General features: G+C 35.1%; 2 protein-coding genes across 4 annotated transcripts; one reads left to right on the top strand and one right to left on the bottom strand.

The window, feature by feature from the left end:
• Positions 1–81: 81 nt before the first annotated feature.
• Positions 82–15,772, bottom strand: LOC112723708 (uncharacterized). The gene is made up of 7 exons (XM_072207837.1): positions 15,706–15,772; positions 1,905–1,966; positions 1,570–1,710; positions 1,358–1,489; positions 976–1,043; positions 802–863; positions 82–309 (listed from the first exon to the last, which is right to left on the bottom strand). The coding sequence occupies exons 3-7, from the start codon at positions 1,591–1,593 to the stop codon at positions 173–175; spliced, it is 423 nt and encodes a 140-aa protein (XP_072063938.1). The 5' UTR covers positions 1,594–1,710; positions 1,905–1,966; positions 15,706–15,772; the 3' UTR covers positions 82–172.
• LOC112723899 (putative disease resistance RPP13-like protein 1) lies at positions 15,606–25,599 on the top strand. 3 transcript variants are annotated; one of them, XM_072207835.1, is made up of 3 exons: positions 15,847–16,463; positions 18,730–19,901; positions 21,872–25,599. In XM_072207835.1, the coding sequence occupies exons 2-3, from the start codon at positions 19,569–19,571 to the stop codon at positions 24,215–24,217; spliced, it is 2,679 nt and encodes an 892-aa protein (XP_072063936.1). In that variant the 5' UTR covers positions 15,847–16,463; positions 18,730–19,568; the 3' UTR covers positions 24,218–25,599. The 3 variants fall into 3 exon arrangements, with proteins under 3 accessions (XP_025631046.1, XP_072063936.1, XP_072063937.1); XM_072207836.1 differs by having other exon boundaries at positions 15,954–16,463; positions 18,730–20,186; XM_025775261.3 differs by lacking the exon at positions 18,730–19,901 and having other exon boundaries at positions 15,606–16,463.
• The last annotated feature ends 125 nt before the right edge of the window (positions 25,600–25,724 follow it).

Raw genomic sequence — 25,724 nt, 5'->3', positions numbered from 1 at the left:
AAACATCCGATTGAATAACAATATTTTTAAATTCCTTTAACTAAATCGACTAGATCTTGATAATACTCAAACGAAAACTTTTGTGAATGAATTTTTCTAATGCATCTGGTACATATCTAAAACTATTTGGCAACTGAAAATAAATAAAATACTTTGGGGACAGCCGAAGAGATTAAATGGCTACTTTTGTGAACTTGGCAACAAAAAGTCCACTAGTTTGAGATGTTAAGGGGTCAAATCGCCATGTTTTTGGTATCCCACCACTTTTGCAAGGCCAATTTCTGGCACCACCATCTATCTCTGCCAACTCTGCATAATAATGTCAAACATCAGAAAAGAAAAAACCTCAACAATATGTATGTCGTATGATAACTATTTTGAAAGACATGAAAACAAATAAATATATTATGGATTTGGATCCTCTAAATTTTGAATTTCATTTTAGAGTGTAAAGTGTAATCTCTCACCATTTATTTCATAAGTAGGACCAAGAGAATATATGAGAGAAAAACCATTCAAGGGTGAGAGATCACACTTTACCCTCTAAAGTGAAAATTTAAAATTTAAACGATCCAAATTCATATATTATACATAGCATGAGTGAACAAACCAACTCCAAGCACTGCCCTTTGGGGTTGGTTTAATTGGGACGACAATATAACATAGTATCATAAACCATGTTTATAAGTTATAACACTAGACCAAAAAAACAAAAAGCATGGTAAAGCTGCTAAAAATATCATATTAGATTATTAGTAATATATGGCTGACGCTTCATACATAGAGGCATGAGAATCCTACCAGCATTTACATTTTCCTTCAAGAAATGTTCCACCACATCTTCATTCTGAGCCAATGTTAAGCTAATAAACAAAGAAGGTATTTGTGAGAATAAATCACATGATAATGTGTGTTTCTGTGCACATATTTTTTACTTCATTCGAAATACTAAAAAATTTAAAAATTTAAAGGTACCTGCAAGTGCTGTAAACAAATGAGCCTCCAACTTTTAGTAGTCTGAAACCATTACAGAGAAGATTCAACTGCGGAAAGGAACGAAAAGGTATGTGAGTTTTAATAGTAATATATGTTAGTCACCATGTGTAAAATCCCATGTTATCTCTATTACATTCTTTATGAAGCCTGGAAATGTTAAAAGAGTTAACTTGTAAGCTTAAGCTCGGTGCTTGATCATTTAGGATCAGATATTCAAGTGAAGGAGCCTAAGTTCAGCAGTGATAAGTTTCACCGTGATTAACTTAACAGAGCATAGAGGGTTATCAATCATGATATAATCTGTCATAACTAGTGAGAAAAGATGCATTATGGATCAAGGGAATAAGGATGAATCATTTGCCTGCAGAACATACAAGCTATGAGTCCTCTCTGCATCTAGTACTCGACGTTGAAAAGTCCCCCAGCCCCAATTTTCAAACTTGTGAATATGTTTAACTGAACTGTCATGAGTACACTCTGCATCCACAAGGACCTACACCAAATCCAACATATTATCATGGTAGAATAAAGCAAATAACTAAGAAACATTAACTCGAATGAAATACCAGCTACCTTGTCATATCCATGACTTCCCATCTCAACACCAGATACAGTCTTATGTAGCTCTCCTTTAGCAAGACCAATTACTCCCGAATGGCGACCATAATATATGAGCTCAGGAGGCTGAGACTTGTATAAAAAAGATAGATATGGCTGAGACCATAATATATGAAAATCCAAGAACAAGAAGATAGATATCAATAAGGAGTATAAAAAAAGATCAGGTTCAAAAAATAAATATGCATCATATATATTAAAGATGATTGGTAATATAATATATGGTTGATGCTTCAGACATAACTTTTTTGCTGCAAAAAAAAAAAAAAAAAGAAGCATGAGAATCTTACCAACAGATAATTTTTTCTTCAAGAAATGTTACACCACATTTTCATTCTGAGCCAGAGTCAAGCTTTTCAAGAAATAGGATCTTTGTGAGAATAAATCGCACATATATATATGTTATAGTGTGTGTTTTTGTGATTTAGTTTTCACAAGAAGCTTAAAAATGGTAAGGTAGCTGCAAGTGCTGTAAGCAAGTGTCTCTCCACCTTTCAGTAGTTTAAAACAATTAGTTAGAAGATGATTCGACCGTAGCAATTTAAAGAATTTGCGACATCTCCATCTATCTTTCACTAGAATTAAAACGCTACCTTGTGCAATATGCAAGCTCTACAATCTACGGTATCTTTGAAGTTTGAACAATAATTTACTGGGAATTGAAATTTCAAATATAACTTTTTTCTTCTCTTCAAAAGTTTGAATCTTCCTGAGTATTGATGATTAAAATATAAAAAATGTTTGTTTTAATTTGTGGCATGTTACGAATTTAATTTTTTCAATAAAAAAATAATAACTCTTTTTGCTCTTTCCCAAGATGTATTTTTTAGAAAAAAAAAAAAAAAACTTTTTTCGCTCTTTACAAGATACATTTTAATAAAACTAGTGTAAAACCCGCGCGCCAAATATTAATCTATTGTAAAAATTTGTTAAATATGTCTATTTATACTAATAATTATTACTTTTAATTTAAAAAACTATTCTTGTTAAAAATTTAATGTACAATTTATAAGATTGTTACATCATTTCTTTTTCAGAAGGCAAATAATCTTGTCGATATAAATAAATTCCACTTAAATGAAAAAATTATTATGTTAATTTGTTTAAATATAGTTACACATGTTACGATAAGGATGAAAATGGATGACTATGAGCATATCATCTTTTCCATGCTGAATGGCTACATTATCAAAGTCTTTACATTTAATGATAGTTGAAAATAATAGCCTCCTTACATGTATAAATAGACAACCTCAGTACATGATATGGACACATCAATAAAAAGCATTTCTTCTCTCTCTACGAAGCTTTTCTTTCTCTTCATATTACAAATATAGTATTAATATATAAATCATAGTTATTATGGTAGGATGATATTAATATTAGTGAATATTAATACTAGAGTCTTTCATTTATATTTCTTTATTTTATCTTCCTTATTTAGTTATTTTATAACACGTTATCAGCACGAAGCTCTAACGAAATTTTAGGAAGACTCCAGGTAACAAATTTTCATTATGTCGAAGCTCTCTCATCTTGAATTTCATGCTCTTGATATATCTAGAAACAATTATTTATCATGAATATTAGATGTTGAAATCCATCTTGATTTAATGGATCTTGAAGATACCATTAAGGCTGAAAAATAATGCATCCCAGAAGGATAAAGCCAAAGTCATGATTTTTCTTCGTCGTCATGTTGACGTATGATTGAAAAATGAATATCCCACATTAAAAGATCCTGCAGATATGTGGAAAGACCTTGAAGAAAGGTACAATCATGTGATACTTCCTCAAGCCCGATATGTTAGAGAAAAGTTTCTCAACCTTCCATGCCTCGAATGTGCTCCTGCAGTAGCAATCGAGAAAAAGGATTTAAAAAATATTCTTAGCTAATTTTTACTTTCTTGTTGCTGAACGCAACAATGAGTTGCTCTTAAGAAATCATGAAGCGCGCCCAATTGGCGCCGCCCCATTTTCTGAAGCAAATGCGACAACTTATAACTCCAAAAGAGGTAAATGGCAAGATTTTGATAACAAGAAAAATTATGGAAGGAAGAGAAATTATGTTCATAAGAAAGGATCTCACCAGAAGTGGGATAAAGAAAGAAACAATGGACAAAGTAAATCAATTGAGGATAAATGTTTCTGTTGTGGTGGAAAGGGCCATTGGTCACGTACCTGTCGTACCCCAAGGCACCTAGTTGATTTTTATCAAGTATCCTTGAAAAAGGATGACAAAGAAAAAGAAACAAATTTTGTTTCAAATGATGAAAATTTCACCACTCATTATGATGTATCTAATTTCTTTAAGGATTCTGAAGGTAATATTGGCTATTTGATCAATGATGGAATAGTTTGATATGTGTATGTGTTTATTAAGTATTCATGTGAATAATTTGACTCTGCATGTACTTCTACTCATTTTATAATTATCATTTATTTTTGAAGAAAAATGGCAAAGACATATTCTGAAGATATTTGCCTTGCGGATAGTGCAAGTTCGCACACTATTCTTAAAAGTGATATATATTTTACCCATCTTGTGCCAAAAGATTAATATGTTAATACTATTATTGGCTCAGGCAATGTGATAGAAAGCTCCGGAAGAGCTATAATTTTGTTTCCTGGAGGAACAAAATTTATAATAAATAATGCACTATTATCTATCAAGTCCCTGAGGAACTTGTTGAGTTTCAAAGATATTCGCCGAAATGGATATCATGTTGAGACAATGAATGAGGGAAATCATGAGTATTTATGTATCACAACTCATGATTCAAATAAGAAAGTTATATTAGAAAAATTATCCTCACTTTCATCTGGGTTGTATTATACTAAGATTAGTGCAATTGAATCACATGCCATTGTAAACCAGAAGTTTACTAGCCCAAATGAATTCATAACTTGGCATGATAGATTGGGTCATCCAGGAACAACCATGATGAGGAGAATTATTGAAAACTCTCATGGACATTCACTAAAGAACCAGAAGATTCTTAAAACTAGTGAATTTTGTTGTGCTGAATGTTCTCAAGGGAAGTTAATTTTAAAGCCATCACCAGTAAAGATTGGATTTGAGTCTCCTGAATTCCTAGAAAGGATTCAAGGTGATATATGTGGACCTATTCATCCACCATGTGGATCTTTTAGATATTTTATGGTCCTGATAGACGCATCTTCGAGATGGTCACATGTGTGCTTATTATCTTCTCGCAACCTGGCGTTTGCGAGATTACTAGCTCAAATTATTCGATTAAAAGCACAATTTTCAGAAAATCCAATCAAAGCAATTCGCCTTGATAATGCTGGTGAATTTACTTCCCAAGCTTTTGATGCTTATTGTATGGCTAATGGAATAAGTGTTGAACATCCAGTAGCTTATGTTCACACACAAAATGGGTTAGCAGAATCGCTTATTAAACGCCTCCAATTAATTGCTAGACCCTTGCTTATGAGAACAAATCTCCCAACCTCGGTTTGGGGGCATGCTATTTTACATGCCGCAGCACTTATTCGTTTGAGGCCAACAAGTTACCATCAGTTCTCTCCTATGCAATTATCTTTTGGCCAGCAGCCAAATGTTTCCCATTTAAGAATATTTGGGTGTGCGATATATGTTCCCATTGCACCTCCTAATCGCACCAAAATGGGACCCCAAATAAAATTGGGGATATATATTGGATATAATTCTCCCTCTATAGTGAGGTATCTTGAGATACAAACGGGAGATGTGTTTAAAGCCCGGTTTGCGGATTGTCATTTTGATGAATCAAAATTTCCAACATTAGGGGGGAGAGAATAAGCTTCTTGAAAAGGAACTTAATTGGAATGCATCATCGTTGATGCATTTAGATCCTCGATCAGGGCAATGTGAACTAGAAGTTCAAAAGATTATACATTTGCAAAGAATAGCAAATGAATTGCCTGATGCATTTTCTGATACAAAGAGGATAACCAAATCTTATATACCAGCGGAAAATGCCTCAATTCGAATTGATGTCCCAGTAGGACAAGTAGCCATTGAAGCAAATTCACGCCAGAAGCGTGGCAGGGCGAAAAATGCCCCAATTCGAATTGATGTCCCTATAGGACAAGTAGCCACTGAAGCAAATACACGCCAGAAGCGTGGCAGGCCTGTCGGTTCCAAAGACAAAAATCCTCGAAAGAGAAAAGAGGTAAATAATATTCCTGTTGGAAAAGACATAGTAGAGACACATGTAGTTGTCCAAAATTTTGATATAATGTTAACGCCAGAAGACGTTCAGGTACCTGAAAATTGTGAAAATGACGAGATCTCAATAAATTATGTCTTTACAGGAGAGAAATGGGACCGAAATAAGACAATTGTCAATGAAATATTTGCATATAATGTGGCATTAAATATCATGCATGAAAGTAAGGATCTTGAGCCAAGATCAGTCGAAGAATGTCGACAAAGAAATGATTGGCCAAAATGGGAAGAAGCCATGAAGGCTGAATTAGACTCACTTGCAAAACGTGAAGTCTTCGAACCTGTAGTTCGTACACCAGAAGATGTAAAACCTGTTGGATACAAATGGGTATTTGTGAGAAAACGAAATGAGAAAAATGAAGTTGTGCGCTATAAAGCCCGACTTGTGGCACAAGGTTTTTCACAAAGGCCCGGTATAGATTATGAAGAAACGTATTCCCCTGTAGTGGATGCGATAACATTGCGTTATTTGGTCAGTTTATCTGCATATCATAAACTGCATATGCATTTAATGGATGTGGTAACAGCCTATTTATATGGCTCATTAGATCGGGATATCTATATGAAAGTCCCTGAAGGACTAAATATATCTAAACCATCCAATGAATATTCACAAGGGTTATACTCAGTTAAATTGCAAAGATCTTTATATGGTCTAAAGCAATCTGGACGAATGTGGTATAATCGTCTTACTGAGTATCTGGCCAAAAACGGATTCAAGAATGATGATATCTGCCCATGTGTTTTCATAAAGAAAACTGCATCTGGATTCATTATAATTGCTGTGTACGTTGATGATTTAAATATCATTGGAACTCCTGAAGAGATTCCAACAATTATAAAAACTCTAAAAGAAGAGTTTGAGATGAAAGATCTTGGAAGGACTAAATTTTGTCTCGGCCTGCAGATCGAGCATATAAAAAATGGGATCTTTATTCATCAAACAACATACACATAAAAGATCTTGAAGAGATTTTATATGGATAAGTCACATCCATTAAGTACCCCAATGATTGTAAGATCTTTGGATGTGAAAAAGGATCAATTCCGTCCTAAAGAATAAAATGAAGATATCCTTGGTCCTGAAGTACCATATCTTAGTGCCATTGGAGCACTAATGTATCTTGCTAATAATATGCGACCTGACATATCATTCGCGGTGAATTTACTAGCAAGATATAGTTCCTCTCCAACCAGAAGACATTGAAGTGGAATCAAACAAATTTTTCGATATCTTCATGGGACGGTTGATATGGGATTGTTTTATCCCTATGGATCCAAGTCACAACTAGTTGGCTATGCGGATGCTGGATACTTGTCTGATCCACACAAAGGGAGGTCTCAAATAGGATATCTGTTCACATATGGTGGTACAGCTATATCATGGAGGTCCACGAAACAGACAATAGCAACAACCTCCTCGAATCATGCTGAAATACTGGCGATTCATGAAGCTAGTCGCGAGTGTTTTTGGCTAAGGAGTCTGATTCAATATATTCTGTCATCATGTGGACTGATTGATCATAAGATAGCTCCAACTGTCCTGTTTGAAGATAATACAGCATGCATTGCTCAACTTAAAGGCGGATACATCAAAGGTGATAGAACAAAGTATATTTCTCCCAAATTCTTCTTCACTCATGATCTTCAAAATCAAGGAACAATTGATATCCAATAGATCCGCTCAAGTGATAATCTGGCAGATTTATTTACAAAGTCACTCCCAAAATCCTCCTTTGAAAGATTGGTACATGAAATTGTGATGCGCCAATTTCGAGATTGTACTGATTTGATGTCGGCAAAAGGGGGAGACTGTACTCTTTTTCCCTTGGTCAGGTTTTTTTCCATTGGGTTTTTCTTGACAAGGTTTTTAATGAGGCAGTCCCCATCACTAAAGGATATTGTACTCTTTTTCCTTCACTAAAGTTTTTTCCCACTGGGTTTTTCTTTAGTAAGATTTTAACGAGGCAATAATCCTTAATGGTCATCCAAGGGGGAGTGTTACGATAAGGATGAAAATGGATGACCATGAGCATATCATCTTTTTCATGCTGAATGGCTACATTATCAAAGTCCTTACATTTAATGATAGTTGAAAATAATAGCCTCCTTGCATGTATAAATAGACAACCTCAGTACATGATATGGACACATCAATAAAAAGCATTTCTTCTCTCTCTACGAAACTTTTCTTTCTCTTCATATTACAAATATAGTATTAATATATAAATCATAGTTATTATGGTAGGATGATATTAATATTAGTGAATATTAATACTAGAGTCTTTCATTTATATTTCTTTATTTTATCTTCCTTATTTAGTTATTTTATAACAACACAAACAACGAATACTAACCAAGTGGCATTTAGTTATAATAATTATACCCCTAGTGTATAGTTAATTACGGATCTGTGTATTTAATCTATTTGTTATAATTTGTTTACAAAATTTTATATATATTTAACCCAAGTCTATGGCTAAACACGAATTGTGTATTTATCTGTAAATAATTTTTTAATATCAATCATCTTTTAAGTATTTTTCCAACAAAAAAAATTCTGCGAATCATTTTCATTGGCCTTAGTTAAAAATGCATTCAACAGAGATAAAAATAACTACTCTAATAAAGAATAATTTATGAACAAAAATAATAACAAATAATTAAAAAGATTTAATATTGAGAGTTTATTTCTCCATCAAAAACCATCACATCCACACCATGAAGTTTGCCCCTTATTTGAGTAAACATAGTCACAGAACCAAAATATTAGGTAGGAATATACAATCATATGTACAGACTTGGTGTTATTTGTATTTTGTGACAAATTTTTGCACTTTATTTCATTGGAAACCTATTACTACTTTGCTTGGCAATATGATTTGCAAAACCACATTTGAAGCATCCACAACCTAAAGTCATAAATTATGGCATTGAGATTACAAAAGAGAAGCTACAGTTGTAGAACACTACTGTAATGCTACCACAAAACAGAACTATATAAAACATATTCTTACATATCATGACATGTTTATCATTTATCTTTGCTCTTCTAGTTCCTCTTATATTGCGACCACAATTTTTTCACACTTCGACTCAAAATCCACATATAATCTCTGATCAAAAATCAAGCATTATCCATCTATTATGAGGGTAATAAAAGTAAAAGGATTAGGGGTAATAGTTTTCTATTCATCCCAAATTGTGCTTTTTAAGTATATATAGTTGATAATGAAATTTTAAATGCATAATTGAAAAATCCTACAACTCGACATCTAAGAGGCTAATTAAAATCAAACTAAGAATGACTCATTAAGAAAAGAAAACAGGTAAACAAATTGATCTTTCTTTTTTGAAGAGCTAAGATGCAAGATCCCTTTATATAACAACCTCCGGATATGAAATTTTGAATGTACCGAATCAAAATGAAATTTCTTTTGACCGTCTATGTATTTGTCTTCCAAATTTACATATGCAAGAATGGTCATAATTTACATATATAATTAAATAAGCATGATCATAACTCAGCCATACATGATATGGAAGAATGGTTATAATTTACATATATAGTTAAATAAGATTCATCCCTAGAATTTAAATAAAAGTAATTTGGTGTCCAATTTTCATGTTTACAAAAATGGTTGATTAGATTCAATTTTTATACTTTTAATCCACGCAATGCACCAAATATTTGAATTGTGATTAGATAATTTGACCAAGAGATGAATCTTGGCTTGCTTCCATATTGTCACAGCTGAAACATTTCTATTTTGGAGGTGAAATCAAGTCTAAGAAATTGAGGTGAAATTGAAAATTATAAACTTTGAGAATAACTCAAAATTTTGATAACCTTATCTTATATTGCACTGAATTATTATTAATGGATAAAATTAGTAAGCTAACATTTTCTTTCAAAGAAACCACGAAGACAATCCCAATGAGAAAAGATTGTCTTCAACTTGTTTTCTTTTTTTTTTAATCAAACACATAAAAATATAGTCTCCATCTCAAGACATTATTCTTACCAAAGCAGTTCACATATAAATCATCTATATTTACTGGAACTTTCTCATAGTGCAGTAGGCAAAGAGTTCTTGTTGCCAAAAAAATTATCTTTATATCAGTCAACAAAAACTACATAATAGTAACACCATGGAAATGAGAAGAGACACTTATACATGCTCTTGATTTCATTAGTAACCAACGAGCACAATGTTGGAAACGAATCAAATTAACAAAAGAAACCTTAATAGGATGCTTGTATGTGAAGCTTCAAGCTCCATGGATGCATACAGAAGCATTGCTTCTTTGCATAGAAGTTCTTCATGGTGAAGCAAAGGAATCCTATTAAGCAGTGCATATATCCGGCTAGCAATAGCTCTTAAAGGAAACCAATCACTAATTGCAAAGTTCATAGCTTCTCCGCCGTTGAAACCTATAATTTAAATTAAGATATACAACATTAATTTTTCATGCATTAACTGACTGGGTGGGAAAGGTAGCAGGGCATAATATTCTTGAAAATGAAGTGTATGGGAATGAGCAAATCTAACCATGACTGAATCCAGCATGGTCTGCCTTAGCGAAGGTAATCACAAACTCCCTTAGCTTTTGAACAGCCTTGTAAATGGGGACTTCATGTTCCAGCACACTATTTGGCGAAAATAGAGTTGTTTTCCCCAAGAAAACATCAAAGGCTCCATCTTCCCCATCACTTGACAAAATATCATTAGTATATACACATGTTCTCTCACCACCCTTTCAAAGTCCAATGCTGCATGACCTGGAATATCATTTTGATGCCCCACAGTGATGATAATTAATTCTGCAATAATAAGATAATATATTGATACCATTAAATAAACATCTAAAAAGGGAATCCTTGTTAGTAATAATATAAAGAATTATCAGCCAAAGTAATATTAACCTGTACAAATAATGATCCTCAACATTCCAAGCAAACATACTAAACAGCATTCTAATGTACAACATGGGTTCAGTTACTCCCTAAAATAAAATCATGTGTAAGTCATGTTATAATAGTATAAAAAATGTTGGTGTCATCCAACACAAAGAAAGCAAAACCAAAACAAAAGACCCAAAAAAATCTTACTGGAATAGATGATTCCAAGAGCCGCCATGCAGATTTTGGCAACCGGAAAAGTTTTTGAAATTAGTAGAAAAGAACGGTAGTATTCAGTACAATAATCAAAATAGCAAGGTCAAAGCATTCAATTTATCTGTTTTGTTAGAATATTTTCTATTCTAGACTTCTAAAAATAAAGAAAACATGTGTTTTTAGAGGAAGTGGAGAAAAGAAAAAAGGAGACTCTAGTAAAATTAACACCTTCAAATTCCAATTACTGCTACCAAGCTGATCAGAAGGAGATGAGAAGGCACTGCATCAACATCACATGCATATTGAACTGTTTCCATTTTTTCGCAAGCAATTTCTTTCCAGAACTCTTTCTCCAAGACTCCAAGTAGGAGGCAGGAAGACATCCAGCACTGCAATAACTTCCAAAAACCATGAAACAATAAAACTTATTAGCACATATTTGCATGTAACCACGGAAGGATGAATTTAATGCTTGCTTTCGCAAGTTTTTATTTTTGGATTAGTAAGACATAGAGTTGTAACTACTGAAAAACAAAGTAACAATCAGGTCTCACATTCAAAACAAAAACATCAAAGATCAGACCAAGGCAACAACAAATACCAAAACTGCAAGAGACAATACCAAACAAAAAAAAGTTATAACTACTAAAACATAAATATAGCAAATACCAAAGTTATTCTAAAAACTTCACACTTGCAGTTCCTTTCCCCGTGGAAGGTATTAACTACTAAAAGCAATAATAGCATGGATTTGCTCAATCGGGATACCTTGGTCATAAAAGAAATGAACTATGTTAAGCAATCATCTTTTCAAATATTCTTCTAATAAGAGCTCAGGCATCAAAATCATCCTTGATACATTTCAAATACCAATTTAAACATTTGGTGGCAAATAAAAATCAAAAGAAAGCCAAAACACATGATGCTCTTTAATACTTTTGTTTGAACACCTGGAGCATCAAATTGAATCTATTTAGAGTAACCAAATCCTTCATCTACTGAAAACAACTGTTTTATCATTGCCAAAAAAAAATATAAAAGAGCAAAGGTTAGCACCATATGTTTAGATCATGTCTTAAAATGACATAAAAAGATAACTTGTATCATTACATCTACTTTTGAGGTTTTTGTAGTAATTTAATGCACAAAAGTTACATGTAATAAAATGAGTAGATGATTTTAAATCATAAATTATCTGATACCATCTGTAACAGCCCAGACCACCCGCTAGCACGATATTGTCCGCTTTGGCACACAAGGCCTCACGGTTTTGCCTTTGACGATAGGGATGATAGCCAAAGCCCCCCACACTCACTCGTCAAAACGCGTCATGCTAGGGAGAGGTATCCACACCCTTATAAGGCATGCTTCGTTCCCCTCTCCAACCGATGTGGGACCTTACATTATGCAAAATATCTTTTTTGTTAATCATAAAGTGCAAGTAAGAAATATCCTTAAGCAATCTCAGAACCATATTTGTCCTCCATCAACCATTTCTTTTTCATCAGGTTCTACAAAAGTATTTGCACAACAGCCATAAAAAACAAATTCTCTTTCCAACTTTCACTGCAAAATTGTTTCAATAAAATAGATAAAACATCTATTTTGTAAAGCAAATATGAATTAAAAATACAAAGTAAATAGAAAGTAAATAATTTCTTCCGTAATATTCCATACTTTCAAGAGGAAATAATGTCAATTCCAAATTATTTCAACACAAAACTCCCATCGCACATATTCAATAATATCAGTATCAGTTTTGCTTTTTTCTTTTCCTCGACACGTACATCTGATATATATCACTTGCTCAAACATTTAGCTGAATTCCAATTCGATAGTAATTGATTGACAAATTTAATTGAACAAAGATAAAGGCTATGAAGAAGTTCCCACACGACCCTACTATGTATAAATCTGAAAAAGAAAGCTATTAAATTAAATTGCAGATTGAACAACAGCAACTTGTATGTGTTTCCTTTGATCAAACTTTTCAATAATAATTTTAGAGTCACAAACAGATAGAACCAAGCATGGAATGCTTATTAAAACAAATCATTAAAGGACCTTAAGAAACACCAATATTATTGTCTATATTGGAATGTTTTACTTACAATGATAACTTTGCAAAAACTTATTAATAGCTGATTCTTTGAAAATGCCATAATATAAAATAATTGTGTATATTTTCTTTAAATATAATTAATTAAATGATGCATATTCAAATACAAAAGAATAATTAATTTATTGTATATGCATACTTGTAAAAAGGAAAGAACTACTTAATTTAAAAGAATTCCATATTTACATTAATAAACTGGAGTAGTGCAGAGGAAATAAAAAAATTACTTCTAAGATAAGTGTCTCTCTTGGATGCTTTCTTTTGAGAGTACAGAGTACCACTTGATGATTCTCACTTTAAAGAATACATTGTAGTGCAATTATCTTTATGAGGAATGCTAGGGGGCCAGCAACATTTGGGATTTATAGCCATCAATGAGTCTTTTAATGGTGTGAGATTAATGTGAGATTTCATCCAATGGCTCACTCTTCTTTGATGGTTACATGCTGGCCAGAATTTGATAAAATTGCTGGCCCCCTAGACTTTTCCTTATCTTTATATAATGAATATAAATATAATCCTTTAAACATGCATAGTTCAGAAGAAAACTTGAATAGTACCTCTTTAAAAATAAACTTGCCATTTGCCTTCATTCCTTTCTATATATCACCAATATATTCTGGATAAAGAAATGGAGAAACTTAAAAAATGCAAGATCTTTTAAAGAAACACTTTTCACGAATTGAGTATTTGCAACCTAGAAAAATTGTACAATGATAAAAATAAATTTTTTATGTATCAATGTTCAAAGAATTGAAAAAGAAGCTCACACATTGTTGGATCAAAAGAAGTAATGAACTTACCACAAAAACAATCTCTTCAACCAACAAAGCTTTCATGACAAATAATATCTTTTCACCAATGTTCTCTCCACCAATAGGTTTTTCTTTGGTTGAAATTACTGTCCTCATTCTATCCAGTAGTATATCAGGCTTCACTTTTACTATTCTATTAATGAGAAGCACAAAGTGAATATAAATTTATAGAAATCAAAAAGCAAGAAAAATCTTTTAAAAAGTAAATTAGCTCTGCAATATGTCAGATCACAGCATCTCAGATCTCTGTGTTCTCTTCACCCGTATGGTCAACTTGCCGCCTCCAACTTCTTGTCTTCTCAACAGAAACAGCTCCGAAGCCTATGCCACTATGTTTTCTTTTTTTTTGCCAGATGCTCTCCCAACTGCAATCGAAAAAGGATTCTCATACTTTATGCTAGAAAATAACAAAATTTAATCCATAATAATATCAAGTGAAAAGACAATAGACGTTAAGCATAACAAAATAAACATTAAGAACGAACCTTGGGAGGGCATCCTGTGCTAAGCACCTGCTTCACATAAAATAACCCTTCACCTAGCTGTAAGTTGCAAACAAATTACAGCAGAAGAGTCTCAGTTCTTAATTGATTTGGAATTAGCACGATTCATATAAACTGCATTTTTCTAGTGTCATTCAAGAGAAATGTATCAATATAAGGGTCTTTTGATAAGATATGTCTTTGGTCCTGTAATAAGAACTAAATGTTACCTGTTAGAACTGAATCTTTCCACTAATAATTATATTCCCCTCTTTTGGTATACGCCTCTGATCTCTGCATCCATGCATTTGGGAAAAGCAGGGAGGATCAAAAACATAGATGATGAGAGACTATATGTACTTAGCTCTCCATATTTCAAGAGAGTTGTGCAGCTCTAGTGTATCTAAAAATAATACAGAAAATGAAGATCAGATACATAAACACAACAAAATTATAGTAACTAAGGAAGATAGTTCTCTGCATCACCAGCCACTAAAATATTTTTCTCCAAAAAACACAATTGAAATTCAGAAAAAAAAATATTTTCACACCTAACCATTCACGGGGAAGATATTAACACTAAAAGCCATATTCAATTCCAATTAGCATTTCCAACAAAACAAATTGTGTGCGAGCGAGAGAACTAACCTGAGGATGGCTGTAATTAACGTAACCGAGCAATCGGCGAGTGGTCAACTCGCATTCGCAGGACCCACCGCCGCCGCCGGCAAAGGAGCGGCTGCAACGCCGTTTTGCGATGGAAGCCGTTATGTGGATCCAACAGCGGCATGGCCTCCGTCATCATTCTGTTTCGTTGTCTTTCTCTCTCTCCCTTAACCCTCTCTTCTCTATGACGTTGCCGGAGAAGTCTTCCCTTACAGGCACCATCCCTGCCAAGAATTGCATCTCTCTCATCTTCCCTTCTCGTTTTCTAAATTTTTGCTTTCTCAGTTTTTTAAATTTCGGCATGATGCGTGAACATACACATATGAGAATATAAGAGAAAATCAATAAAGGTTTTGAATTTGAATTCAATTAAAATTCCCGCCCAACACTTTCTTCACAGAACTTTTTGAATTTGTATTATTTTATATTTTATAGATTTTTAATGTTGTGCCACATGTCTATCACAGAAAGCTTCACTTGTCAATTATACAAACTGCCACTTGTCAAGCAACTAACCTACTACTACTCTCCTATTATATATTAATAGATTATATATTAATAGATAGATAGATTAAAAATAAAATAAAATAAAACCTTCTTGTTACAAGCGAGTTTCTTTTATTTAAAAAAGAAAAATGAAATTCTCATTTCTCAACCTCAACATGAAGGTATATCTTCATTCGATCCCATTCTAATTTCTAAAGCATAATTCCACCAAAAAAATCCATATAAAAAACTCTCGGCCACAAATTTAAACTGAATGTGTTTTGTTATCTAGCACTACCGCCGTCCAAAATAGACTTCCACTTCATGATTTGCAGGCTCAAAGAGAAATCGATAATTAACCATGATAGTGGAAAAACCATGGTTACTTTTGTCTAATACAGCTCATAATCTAACCATAGTTGAGTAGTTAACAGTTGATCGTAAAGACCAAAAAGAAAGCACGGTAGACTTTCATCGCTAACAGTTGACCATAAAGACTACCATATATATAATACAGCTCCTCTACCACGCTGCTTTTGTTGCTAACCTCCATCTTCAATTCGAGTGTGAGCTGAAGCTGAATCGAATCTAAGCTAAGGAAAGAGAAATGGCTGCTGCAATTGTGGGAGAAGCGTTGCTCTCAGCTGTTGTGGAAGCTTTAGTTGGCAAGATCTCCACTGAGATTTCGGAGTTCTATCAGAGCAAGAAACTTGATGAATCGCTGCTTGAGAAGCTTAAATTGACGCTGCTAAGTCTTCATGCTTTTCTGGATGATGCTGAGGAAAAGCAGATCAAGATTGCTTCCGTGAAGGCATGGCTTGATGAACTCACTCAAGCTCTCTTTGACGCCGATGACTTGATCGACGACATCGCCACCGAAACTCTCCGTCGCCAAGTGGAAGCCCGCTATCATCCTGTCAGTTCTAAGGTATGACTTATACGCTACAAGAAAAGAAATTCATTCACCGTAACAAGAGTAATATAATTATCAGAAACAAGAGAGAACAAAGTATTTTGTGTATTATTAAAGTTGAGGAAAAATATATCGTACAAAAGGTATATATGGTATTATAACTGCTAGTAAAATCAAAGTAATAAAAGTATAGAATCCTACGATTAATATACAGATATGCTATATAAATATAAATGATACTAACCGATCTAAATTGATTTTAATAATTTCCTAATGATTTTCTAACATCCCTCCTCAAACTCAAGTGAAAGTTAAGGATACCATCTTGAGTTTAGATAACAAAGTCCGGAAACGAGTCGGGTGATGAGCTTTCGTGAAGATATCAGCAGTCTGATCCAGTGTTTCAACAGCAATGAGACGAACAGCATCAATAACGATACGTTGCCGAATAAAGTGACAACCAATCTCAATGTGTTTGGTGCGTTCATGAAACACATCATTATGGGCAATTTGAATAATACTGCGGTTGTCACAAAAAACATTAGTAGGAGACGACTGAGGAGGACCAAATCTTCGAGAAGCCAACGAATCGAGATAACCTCAGCAGTGGTGTCAGCGAGGGCACGGTACTCAGCTTCTGTGCTTGAGCGAGCAGTGAACGTTTGCTTCTTAGCACGCCAAGAAATGAGAGCGTCGCCAAGAAACAAATAGTAACCAGTAGTAGTAGAACGACGATCAGTGGGATCACCAGCCCAATCAGCATCGGAGTATACCTGAAGGGACAAAGAGGAATGGGCAGAAAAATAAAGGCCATGAAATAGAGTGCCTTTGATGTAGCAAAGAATGCGAAAAACTGCCGCATAGTGAGTAGTATGATGAGCTGATAAGAACTGGCTAAGTACATGAACTGGATAGGTGATGTTTGGTCGGGTGACAGTCATGTAGACGAGACCTCCAACTAACTGTCGATAGAGAGTCGGATTATCCAAACAAGTGCCATCCATAGGGATTAATCGAACATTAGGCTCAAGAGAAGTAGACTTATTAGTGCGACTATCTGTAATCCCAGCGCGAGCAAGAAGATTTGAAGCATACTTTGCCTGAGAGAGATTCGGTTTTTTTTTTTTTCCAGAAACAATTGGTTTCTAGCTCTTTTATTTTGTCTCCTCCGGCAGTACTTTGTCCTTATTTTTTGCCTTTCTCCCGACGCCTTGGTTCGTCATCGCCACCACCCTTCTCCTCGTTGCCAGGTTTCCAACACCTTTAAAAACACCGCCGGACGCGCCACCCAAAGTCACCTGTCCGCGTGAAGAATTTCTCCCTCCAGACGCCTCTAGCGCCTTTGGATCAGCACCCCAAATCCATGGTTCCTGTCACGCCACGTGTCTGACGGAAGCTCCATCAGACCCGCGCTCCTGACCTAACCCGCTTCGCAACCCGTGTGGACCCGCCTCCTGTCAGCGCTGACGTGTTTGCTGATGCGTCTTGGTCCTCCTCTCACGCGTCGCCACGTGTCATTTCCCTGCTGACGTGGCACACAGTGGGACCCTCCCTAGGATTTTTTGGTGCACTCTTTCCAATTTTGCCCTCCGTTTTTTCGTTTTCGGCTCCAAAGTTGCAGTTTTTCTCTCCTTTCCTTGATCTTTATATGTTTTTGCTACCACAGACAAAGGATAAATTCTGTCGAAACTGTAACCGCTTTGGGCACCTCTTCTCCGTCTGTCCCTCTGTTGAATGTCACACATGCCACCAGAAAAGTCATATTAGCTACCATTGTTCACAGCTGTTCTGTCATTATTGCAAGCTCTAAAGACATTTGATTGCTACCTGTCCTACTCGCCCACCACGTCCTGAGCCTGCTTCTGCTGTTGATGCTACTACTGAATCTACCACCTCTGCTCCTCTCAACTCGTCTTCTGTCTCTCTATCTGATATTGCGTCTCTTCTTCAGCGTCTTCTCTCCCTTTCTGATAATACCCCTGCTGCTTTTTCGACTCCTCCAAGTAATTTTAAATGGTATTTTGACTCGGGATGCTTTAACCACATGTCTCCGTTGCGTAATCTCTTCTCGTCTCTGTCTACCACTACAAATGCACCTTCTGTCAATACTGCTAATGGTTCCCTCTTGCACGCAACACACAAGGGTTCTATCTCCCAATCGACTCTTAATCTTCCTGATACTAATTTTATTCCCAACTTAAACTTTAATCTTATTTCTGTTGGTCAACTTGTTGATTTGGGATTTAATGTCACTTTTTTCACTTCTGGTTGTCGTGTACAGGATCGTCGGACGGGACAAATCATCGGGACTGGACGTAAAGTCGGAAGGTTGTTTGAACTCGAGAATCTTCATATTCCTCCTGTACTAAATCTCTGTGCTGCTTCTTCTCCATCTACCCTTCACTTATGGCATCAACGTCATCCTTTTGTGTCTCAGGGTGTATTGGGTCAGGTTCCTAATGAGTCTTTTGCTTACATTTCTTGGCAAACTGCCAAACAACCTGCTTTATCTTTTCACAATAATTCCTCTCTTGCTTGCTCTCCTTTTGATCTTATCCACTCTGATGTTTGGGGTTCCGCTCCCACCGCTTCTATGGGAGGAGCTCGATACTTTGTCATTTTCATTGATGATTATTCACGCTTTACTTGGGTTTATTTGATGACTAATTGCCATGAGTTACCTCAGATCTATATTAACTTTGCCACTATGATTAAAACTCAGTTTTCCGATGTCATTAAAGTTTTTCAACGCGATAATGCTATGGAATACCGTGATTTCAAACTTTTAGCCTTTCTTGTATAACAGGGTACTTTGTCTGAGTTTTCTTACCCAGGTACTTCTCAACAAAATGGCCGAGCTGAACGTAAACACCGTTACATTCTTAACTCTGTTCGTGCAATGCTTCTTTCTTTTTCGTGTCCTGAGCGTACTTGAGATGAAGCTGTTGTTACTGCTATTCATGTTATCAATAGACTTCCTTCTTCTGTTCTTAGTAATGTTACTCCCTTTGAATGTCTTTATCATACCTCTCCAGATTACAGTTCCCTTCGAGTTTTTAGTTGTGTCTGTTTTGTCTTCTTCAGTCTCATGAGTACAGTAAACTTGAACCTCGTGCTCGCATGTGTTGTTTTCTTGGTTATGGCACTGAACACAAGTGTTATCGTTGTTGGGATCTTCTCTCTAAACGTATTCGTATATCTCGTCATGTTGTCTTCTGGGAGCATCACATGTTTTCTCGATTTTTCTCCTTTGAGTCCATTCTTCCCACTCAGTCACCTTTCTTCACTAACCCCATTGTTGACCTTTTTCCTAGTGAAGATTCTATAAGTTCTATCTCGGGTCATCCTCTACAGTCTCCTGCTCTTTCGCCTTCTCCATCTCCCGATGATTTTAAACCGGATGGCGATCCCGCTCCTACCGTCATGCCTCCTCCTCCCACTCGTTCTTCTAGGGTAAGAAATCCACCTCCTCATCTTCTTGATTATCATTGCTTTTCTACTATTCTTCATCAACATGAACCTAAGTCATTCAGAGAAGCCTCCGCAAATCCAAATTGGCAACAAGCAATGCAGGAAGAAATACAGGCACTTAAAAAAGCACACACTTAGGATTTGGTTGATCCTCCTTTTAATCAGGAAATTGTGGGCAGTAGATGGGTATGCAAGATCAAGACTCACTTTGATACCATATTAGAAACAAGAGAGAAATCTGAAGAAAGTGTTTTGTGCATTATTCAGGTTGAGGAAAAGTACAATATAAAGAGGTCTATATAGCTGCTAGTAGAATCAAAATAATAAAAGTATAGAATTCTACAATTAATATACAGATATGCTATATAAATATATATGATACTAACCGATCTAAATTGATTCTAATGATTCTCTAACAATAATAAATAAGTTCTGAAAATTTATATTTGGGACTGATTAATTTTCGAAAAAAAATATATCAACAAAATTTTTTATGATAGTAAAACTAAATACATTATCTTTAGATTAGTCTCTATCATCAGATAAAAAAAATTTAATTTAAAAGATAATTTATTCACATCTATTATTATAAAAAAATTGTATTGATATATTTTTTAAAGATTAATATATTTAAAGTATAAATTTTCTTTATTGGTATAATAATAGACCTATTTAATTTGCTACAACTACTATATTATTAATTTATTATATTATAATTTCCAACTTCTATCTCTCAACTCTTAATTCAGTTATTGATCTTTTATTCATCATTAGGTGTTCATCAAGACTTTTTGTTCAAGACTATTCTTATTTAGCGCGTGAATTTTGTTCAAGACTATTCTTATTTTTCTAAACCTGCTTATTGTTATTGGTTGTAGTTACTTACTGTTACTCTTTATTTAATTTGGGTATTTTATGATTTTGTTTTCTGGTTCGATTGCTAAGCTCCTGAATATAGATAAAAATGATATACAAACTAGATTCATTATGACACTAGATTTTGAATTTTTGATATATAGTTTTCTTTAGCGACGTATAGCGATCATATCATTAAAAAAAAAAATACAGGTTTTGATTTTGGTTACTTCTGAAAACTTTTTAACCATTAAGTTTTTTTCATATATTTAAATAAGAAAACAAAGAATTAGGGCTAATCTTGAAATTAAAAAAAAAAAACAGAATTGATCCGATGATTGTTTAGACATTGTTATTCATCATATTATATTGGTTTCGTTATTTGATAGATATGAGTTTTTCCATTGAGTTTGCTTATCAAAGATTTATAACCACTAAATGAGTTATTTATTAGAAATTTAAAGAAGAAAACATAGAGATTACACAAGTGAATATTTGAGCATTTATTATACGGAAGTTTATATCCGCGCCACTCAACTCTTTAGTATAAGTGTATAACATTAAAGGTACATTTTTTTTAAGTATAAATTAAAATACAATTATTTTTTAGGTGAAAACTCAGGTGCAGTCGACTTCACGTGAAGTTGATACCTGAGAGTCGTTAGATAAAAATTCAATCAAATCAGTCAAATCATCTGACGGCTCTCAGTATCAACTTCATGTGAAGTCGACTTCACTTGAGTTTTCCCCTTATTTTTTACATGGTGAATTATAAGGTAAAGATGTAAGTTTACAGATCTTTCCTTTTATGTGATAAAAGAGAGATTAAAAATAATGGGACCCACATTTTGAATATTAATAAAATAATAAAAAATAACTATAAAAGAAATTTAATTCTCTCTCTACAATCTTAATCTGTATAGTAGAGTGCCCCTTTTTACATACTATAACTATAACAATCACTTTTAATACAAAGTATCGAACATGTACACATAAAGCATCTAAAAAATGGTGCATTTAACATTTCACGTCCTTGAACTAAATTTTATGATAAAATTAATGCAGCTATTCAATAATCATATTTTTGTGCGATTTAGGTGCGAAAGGTCCTCTCCTCTCCTTTTAAGTGGCCTTACCGAGAGATTAATTCCAAGATGCAGAAATTGTTTGAAAGATTAGAGCACTTTGCACAGAGAGCACACAACCTTCCATTGGAAAAAGGTGTTTCTAGCAATGTTTGGCGTGCAACACCTACAAATTCTGCTTTTGATGACTCTGCTATTTGTGGCAGAGATGACGAAAGAAAGAATCTTCGAGAGTATTTGCTGTCAGAAGATGTTGTTATTGATGGTGGCAGTAAAATAGGAGTGCTTGCCATTGTTGGCATGGGAGGGCTCGGGAAAACGACCCTGGCTAAACTCTTATACAATGATGCTCAAGTTAAAGAAAAGTTTGATGTGAAAGCATGGGCATCTGTCTCCAAAGATTTTGATGTTGTCAAGTTGGCAAAATCTCTTCTTGAATCTGTCACATCTGTAGCAACAACTTTGGATAACTTCGATACCTTGCGAGCAGAATTGCAAAAGAAGTTGTCGGATAAAAGATTTCTGCTTGTGTTGGATGATATATGGAATGCAGGATATGTTGATTGGACCAATCTGATGCACATTTTAAATGTTGGGCAATTGGGAAGCAAAATCATTGTTACAACACGACATGAAAGAGTTGTGAGTGTTGTAAATGCTACACAGACCTGCCCTCTAAAACCACTGGTGATTGAAGATTGTTGGACTTTAATTTCAAAACATGCATTTGCAACACATAAATGCACTGAGCAGTCCAACCTAGAAGAAACTGGAAGAAAAATTGCCGAAAGGTGTGGTGGCTTGCCATTAGCTGCAGTTGCATTGGGTGGTGTTCTTCGCACAAACTTATCAAATGATTACTGGAATAAAGTGTTAACTAGCAACCTTTGGAATCTGACAAAAGAGGATGTGCAACCAGCTCTTCTATTGAGCTATCATTTCCTTCCCGCTTCTTTGAAACAATGCTTTGCTTATTGTGCAATTTTCCCAAAGAACTCAGAGCTGCACAAAGAGAAGTTAGTTCAGCTATGGATGGCACAGGGATTTGTTTATGTGTCCCAAAATGAGAAAAGCATTGAAGAAGTAGGCGGTGAATACTTTGATGAACTAGTGGCAAGGTCATTGTTACGACGTTCTGCCGATGGGGAACACTTTGAAATGCATGACCTCATCAACGATTTGGCAACCATGGTTTCTTCCCCATATTGTAAGAGGCATGACAAGGAAACGCAACTTGGAAATCTAAACAAAATTCGTCATTTATCTTATGAGAAAAGTATGTCTAACCATTTTGACGAACTTGATTCCCTTCATGGATTGAAAGGCTTACGTACACTCACAGCATTACCGTTAGAATTTGGTTACATGATCTTCCGCCATTACCTAGAGAATGAGGTATTGCATGAGTTGTTGGTAGCATTGAAACAGTTGCGGGTGTTATCCCTGTCATCCTACAACAATATCACTGTTTTGCCGAATTCTATTGGCCATATAAAGCATTTGCGATACCTAGATCTATCTTGCAGTGGAATTGAAAGGTTGCCTCCTGCAATATGCAAGCTCTACAATCTACAGACCTTGTTGTTAACTTATTGTAGGGATCTTACTGAGTTGCCTGAGGAGATGGGAAAATTGGTGAATCTACGCCACCTTGCTATTGATAATTGTATAAATCTTACTGAGTTGCCCAAGGAGATGGGAAAATTGGTGAATCTACGCCACCTTGATATTAGTTGGTGTTGTGCTCTTACTGAGTTGCCTAAGGAGATGGGAAAATTGGTGAATCTACGTCGTCTTGATATTGATGGTACCGGATTGCAGGAGATGCCCGTAGAAATAGCCAAACTGGAAAATCTGCAAAGTTTGAGTCGTTTTATTGTCAGCAAACAACAACATGGACTGAAGCTTGCAGAAATGAGAAAATTTCCCCATTTACAAGGTCAACTCCGCATCTCAAATCTAGAAAATGTTTTTGATCCGTCTGATGCTTATCAAGCCAATTTGAAGGAGAAAAACCAAATTGAGGAGTTATCATTGGAATGGAGTGATTCCATCTTGGAAGACTCCCAACAAGTTGTACTTGAACATCTGCAGCCCTCAACTAGTCTGAAGAAACTGAGTCTTAAATGCTACGGTGGATCTACTTTCCCAAGCTGGTTGGGTGATTCCTCATTTGGCAACATAGTGGGTTTGAGGATTGAAGATTGTGATCATTGTTCTTCATTGCCACCTCTTGGACGACTACATAGTCTAAAAGAACTCTTCATTTCAGGTATGAGATCAGTGAAGAGTATTGGGTCTGAATTTTACGGAGGTAATTCCCTTCTTTCCAACCGTTTCCCTCCTTGGAGACTTTGAGTTTTGAGTTTATGTTAGAGTGGGAGGAATGGAACATGATAGATGGTATAACTAGTGAGTTCCCCCGTCTATCACACTTATCTCTTTCTTTCTGTCCGAAGCTGAAAGGAACTTTACCCAGCAATCTTCCTTGTTTGGTTACACTTGAAGTAATGTATTGTCGTGTACTTGAATCAGAGTTTTCAGGAGAAGTGGATAACAGAAACATAATGAGACCATTGAATCTATTCAATTTTAACTCTCTTCAAGATTTATCTCTCAATACAATTCCTTCCCTGACGTCCTTCCCGAGCAATGGTCTACCCAAAGCGTTAAAGACACTTTCTATCAGAGATTGTGAGAGCCTTGAATTCCCAACTCATGAGTTCCTTCAGAGTTGCAAGGCACTTGAGGATTTGTCCATAATGAGTAGCTGTTGCTCGCTGACGTCATTTCCCTTAGGTTCTCTCCCTGTGCTCAAGCGTCTTCTACTTAGCAAATGTAAAAAATTGAAATCAATTTCAATTTTGGAAGAAGAAGCAGCAAGCCAATCTCTCATGTTTCTTGAACATCTCAGAGTAGATGAGTGTCCTGAACTGGAGTCGATTTCCCTACTCGATTTGTGCACTCCTAACCTGCGTTCTTTTTGGGTAAAGAAATGCGACAAGATTAATTCATTACCAGAACCAATTAATAATCTCAGTGGCCTCCAAACATTATGGATTTGTGATGTTCCAAATTTGGAATCCATTGCAGAAGAGGGTTTGCCTTTCAATTTAACGACACTAATTGTCGGCAATGAAAAAGGGGTTTATTGCAATACAGATATCACCAAGTGGGGCTTGGACCGACTCACTTCTCTTTCATATTTGAGTATTCAAGGTGAGTATCTGGTTAAGAAGCTGATGGAAATACAATTGCCCTTGTTGCCCAATTCTCTTGAGATGCTGGAAATAGAAGGTGCACGTGAAATACAACATTTGGATGGGAAGTGGCTTCAGCCATCTCACCTCCCTCAAAACTCTTGAGTTGGTAGCATGTGACAAGCTCAAGTCACTGCCAAAAGAAGGGCTGCCCTCCTCAATTTCAAGTCTAGAAATTCGGAGATGCCCAATGTTAAAAGCAAGTTGTGAGAGAAAGAAAGGGAAAGAGTGGCCCAAGATTGCTCACATCCCATTCATAATGTTTGATTGGTAACTTTCAACTTAGCCTTGCTTCTTGCAAACCCATGCCTTAATATATTCTTTTTTATTTTTTCAATTGTATTTCTGTTATTAGATTTTTATTTTGTTGAGTTTGTATAAATGTGATTTTATATGCATAAACTAGTTCAGACATTGATTTCAATTTTAAATTTCATGAGGATGAGAAAGGTTTCAGTTTGATCTGATTCTTGTTGAACACTTCTGTTGCAACTTGCAAGTGGCCCAACATTCAAAATCCAATCATTCCAACGAGACTGAGCTGAATTGCTAGTTTGGTTTGTCTTCATGGAGAGACTCTTTTATACTTGTGTAACGCTTTCTTT

This window comes from Arachis hypogaea, chromosome 11 (assembly GCF_003086295.3).
Source record: "Arachis hypogaea cultivar Tifrunner chromosome 11, arahy.Tifrunner.gnm2.J5K5, whole genome shotgun sequence".
Classification (NCBI taxonomy): Eukaryota; Viridiplantae; Streptophyta; class Magnoliopsida; order Fabales; family Fabaceae; genus Arachis; species Arachis hypogaea.
Note: the sequence above shows the minus strand (reverse complement) of the source record. Positions and strands in the feature narration are given on the sequence as shown.

Coding starts and splice junctions, on each gene's coding strand:
- LOC112723708 (XM_072207837.1), bottom strand. CDS start 1,593: ATGGGAAGTCATGGATATGACAAG. Junction 1,490..1,569: donor GAAGTCATGGATATGACAAG/GTAGCTGGTATT, acceptor GATTTGGTGTAG/GTCCTTGTGGATGCAGAGTG. Junction 310..801: donor GAAGGAAAATGTAAATGCTG/GTAGGATTCTCA, acceptor ATTATTATGCAG/AGTTGGCAGAGATAGATGGT.
- LOC112723899 (XM_072207835.1), top strand. CDS start 19,569: ATGTGTTGTTTTCTTGGTTATGGCACTGAACACAAGTGTTATCGTTGT. Junction 19,902..21,871: donor CTCCCACTCGTTCTTCTAGG/GTAAGAAATCCA, acceptor TGTGCGATTTAG/GTGCGAAAGGTCCTCTCCTC.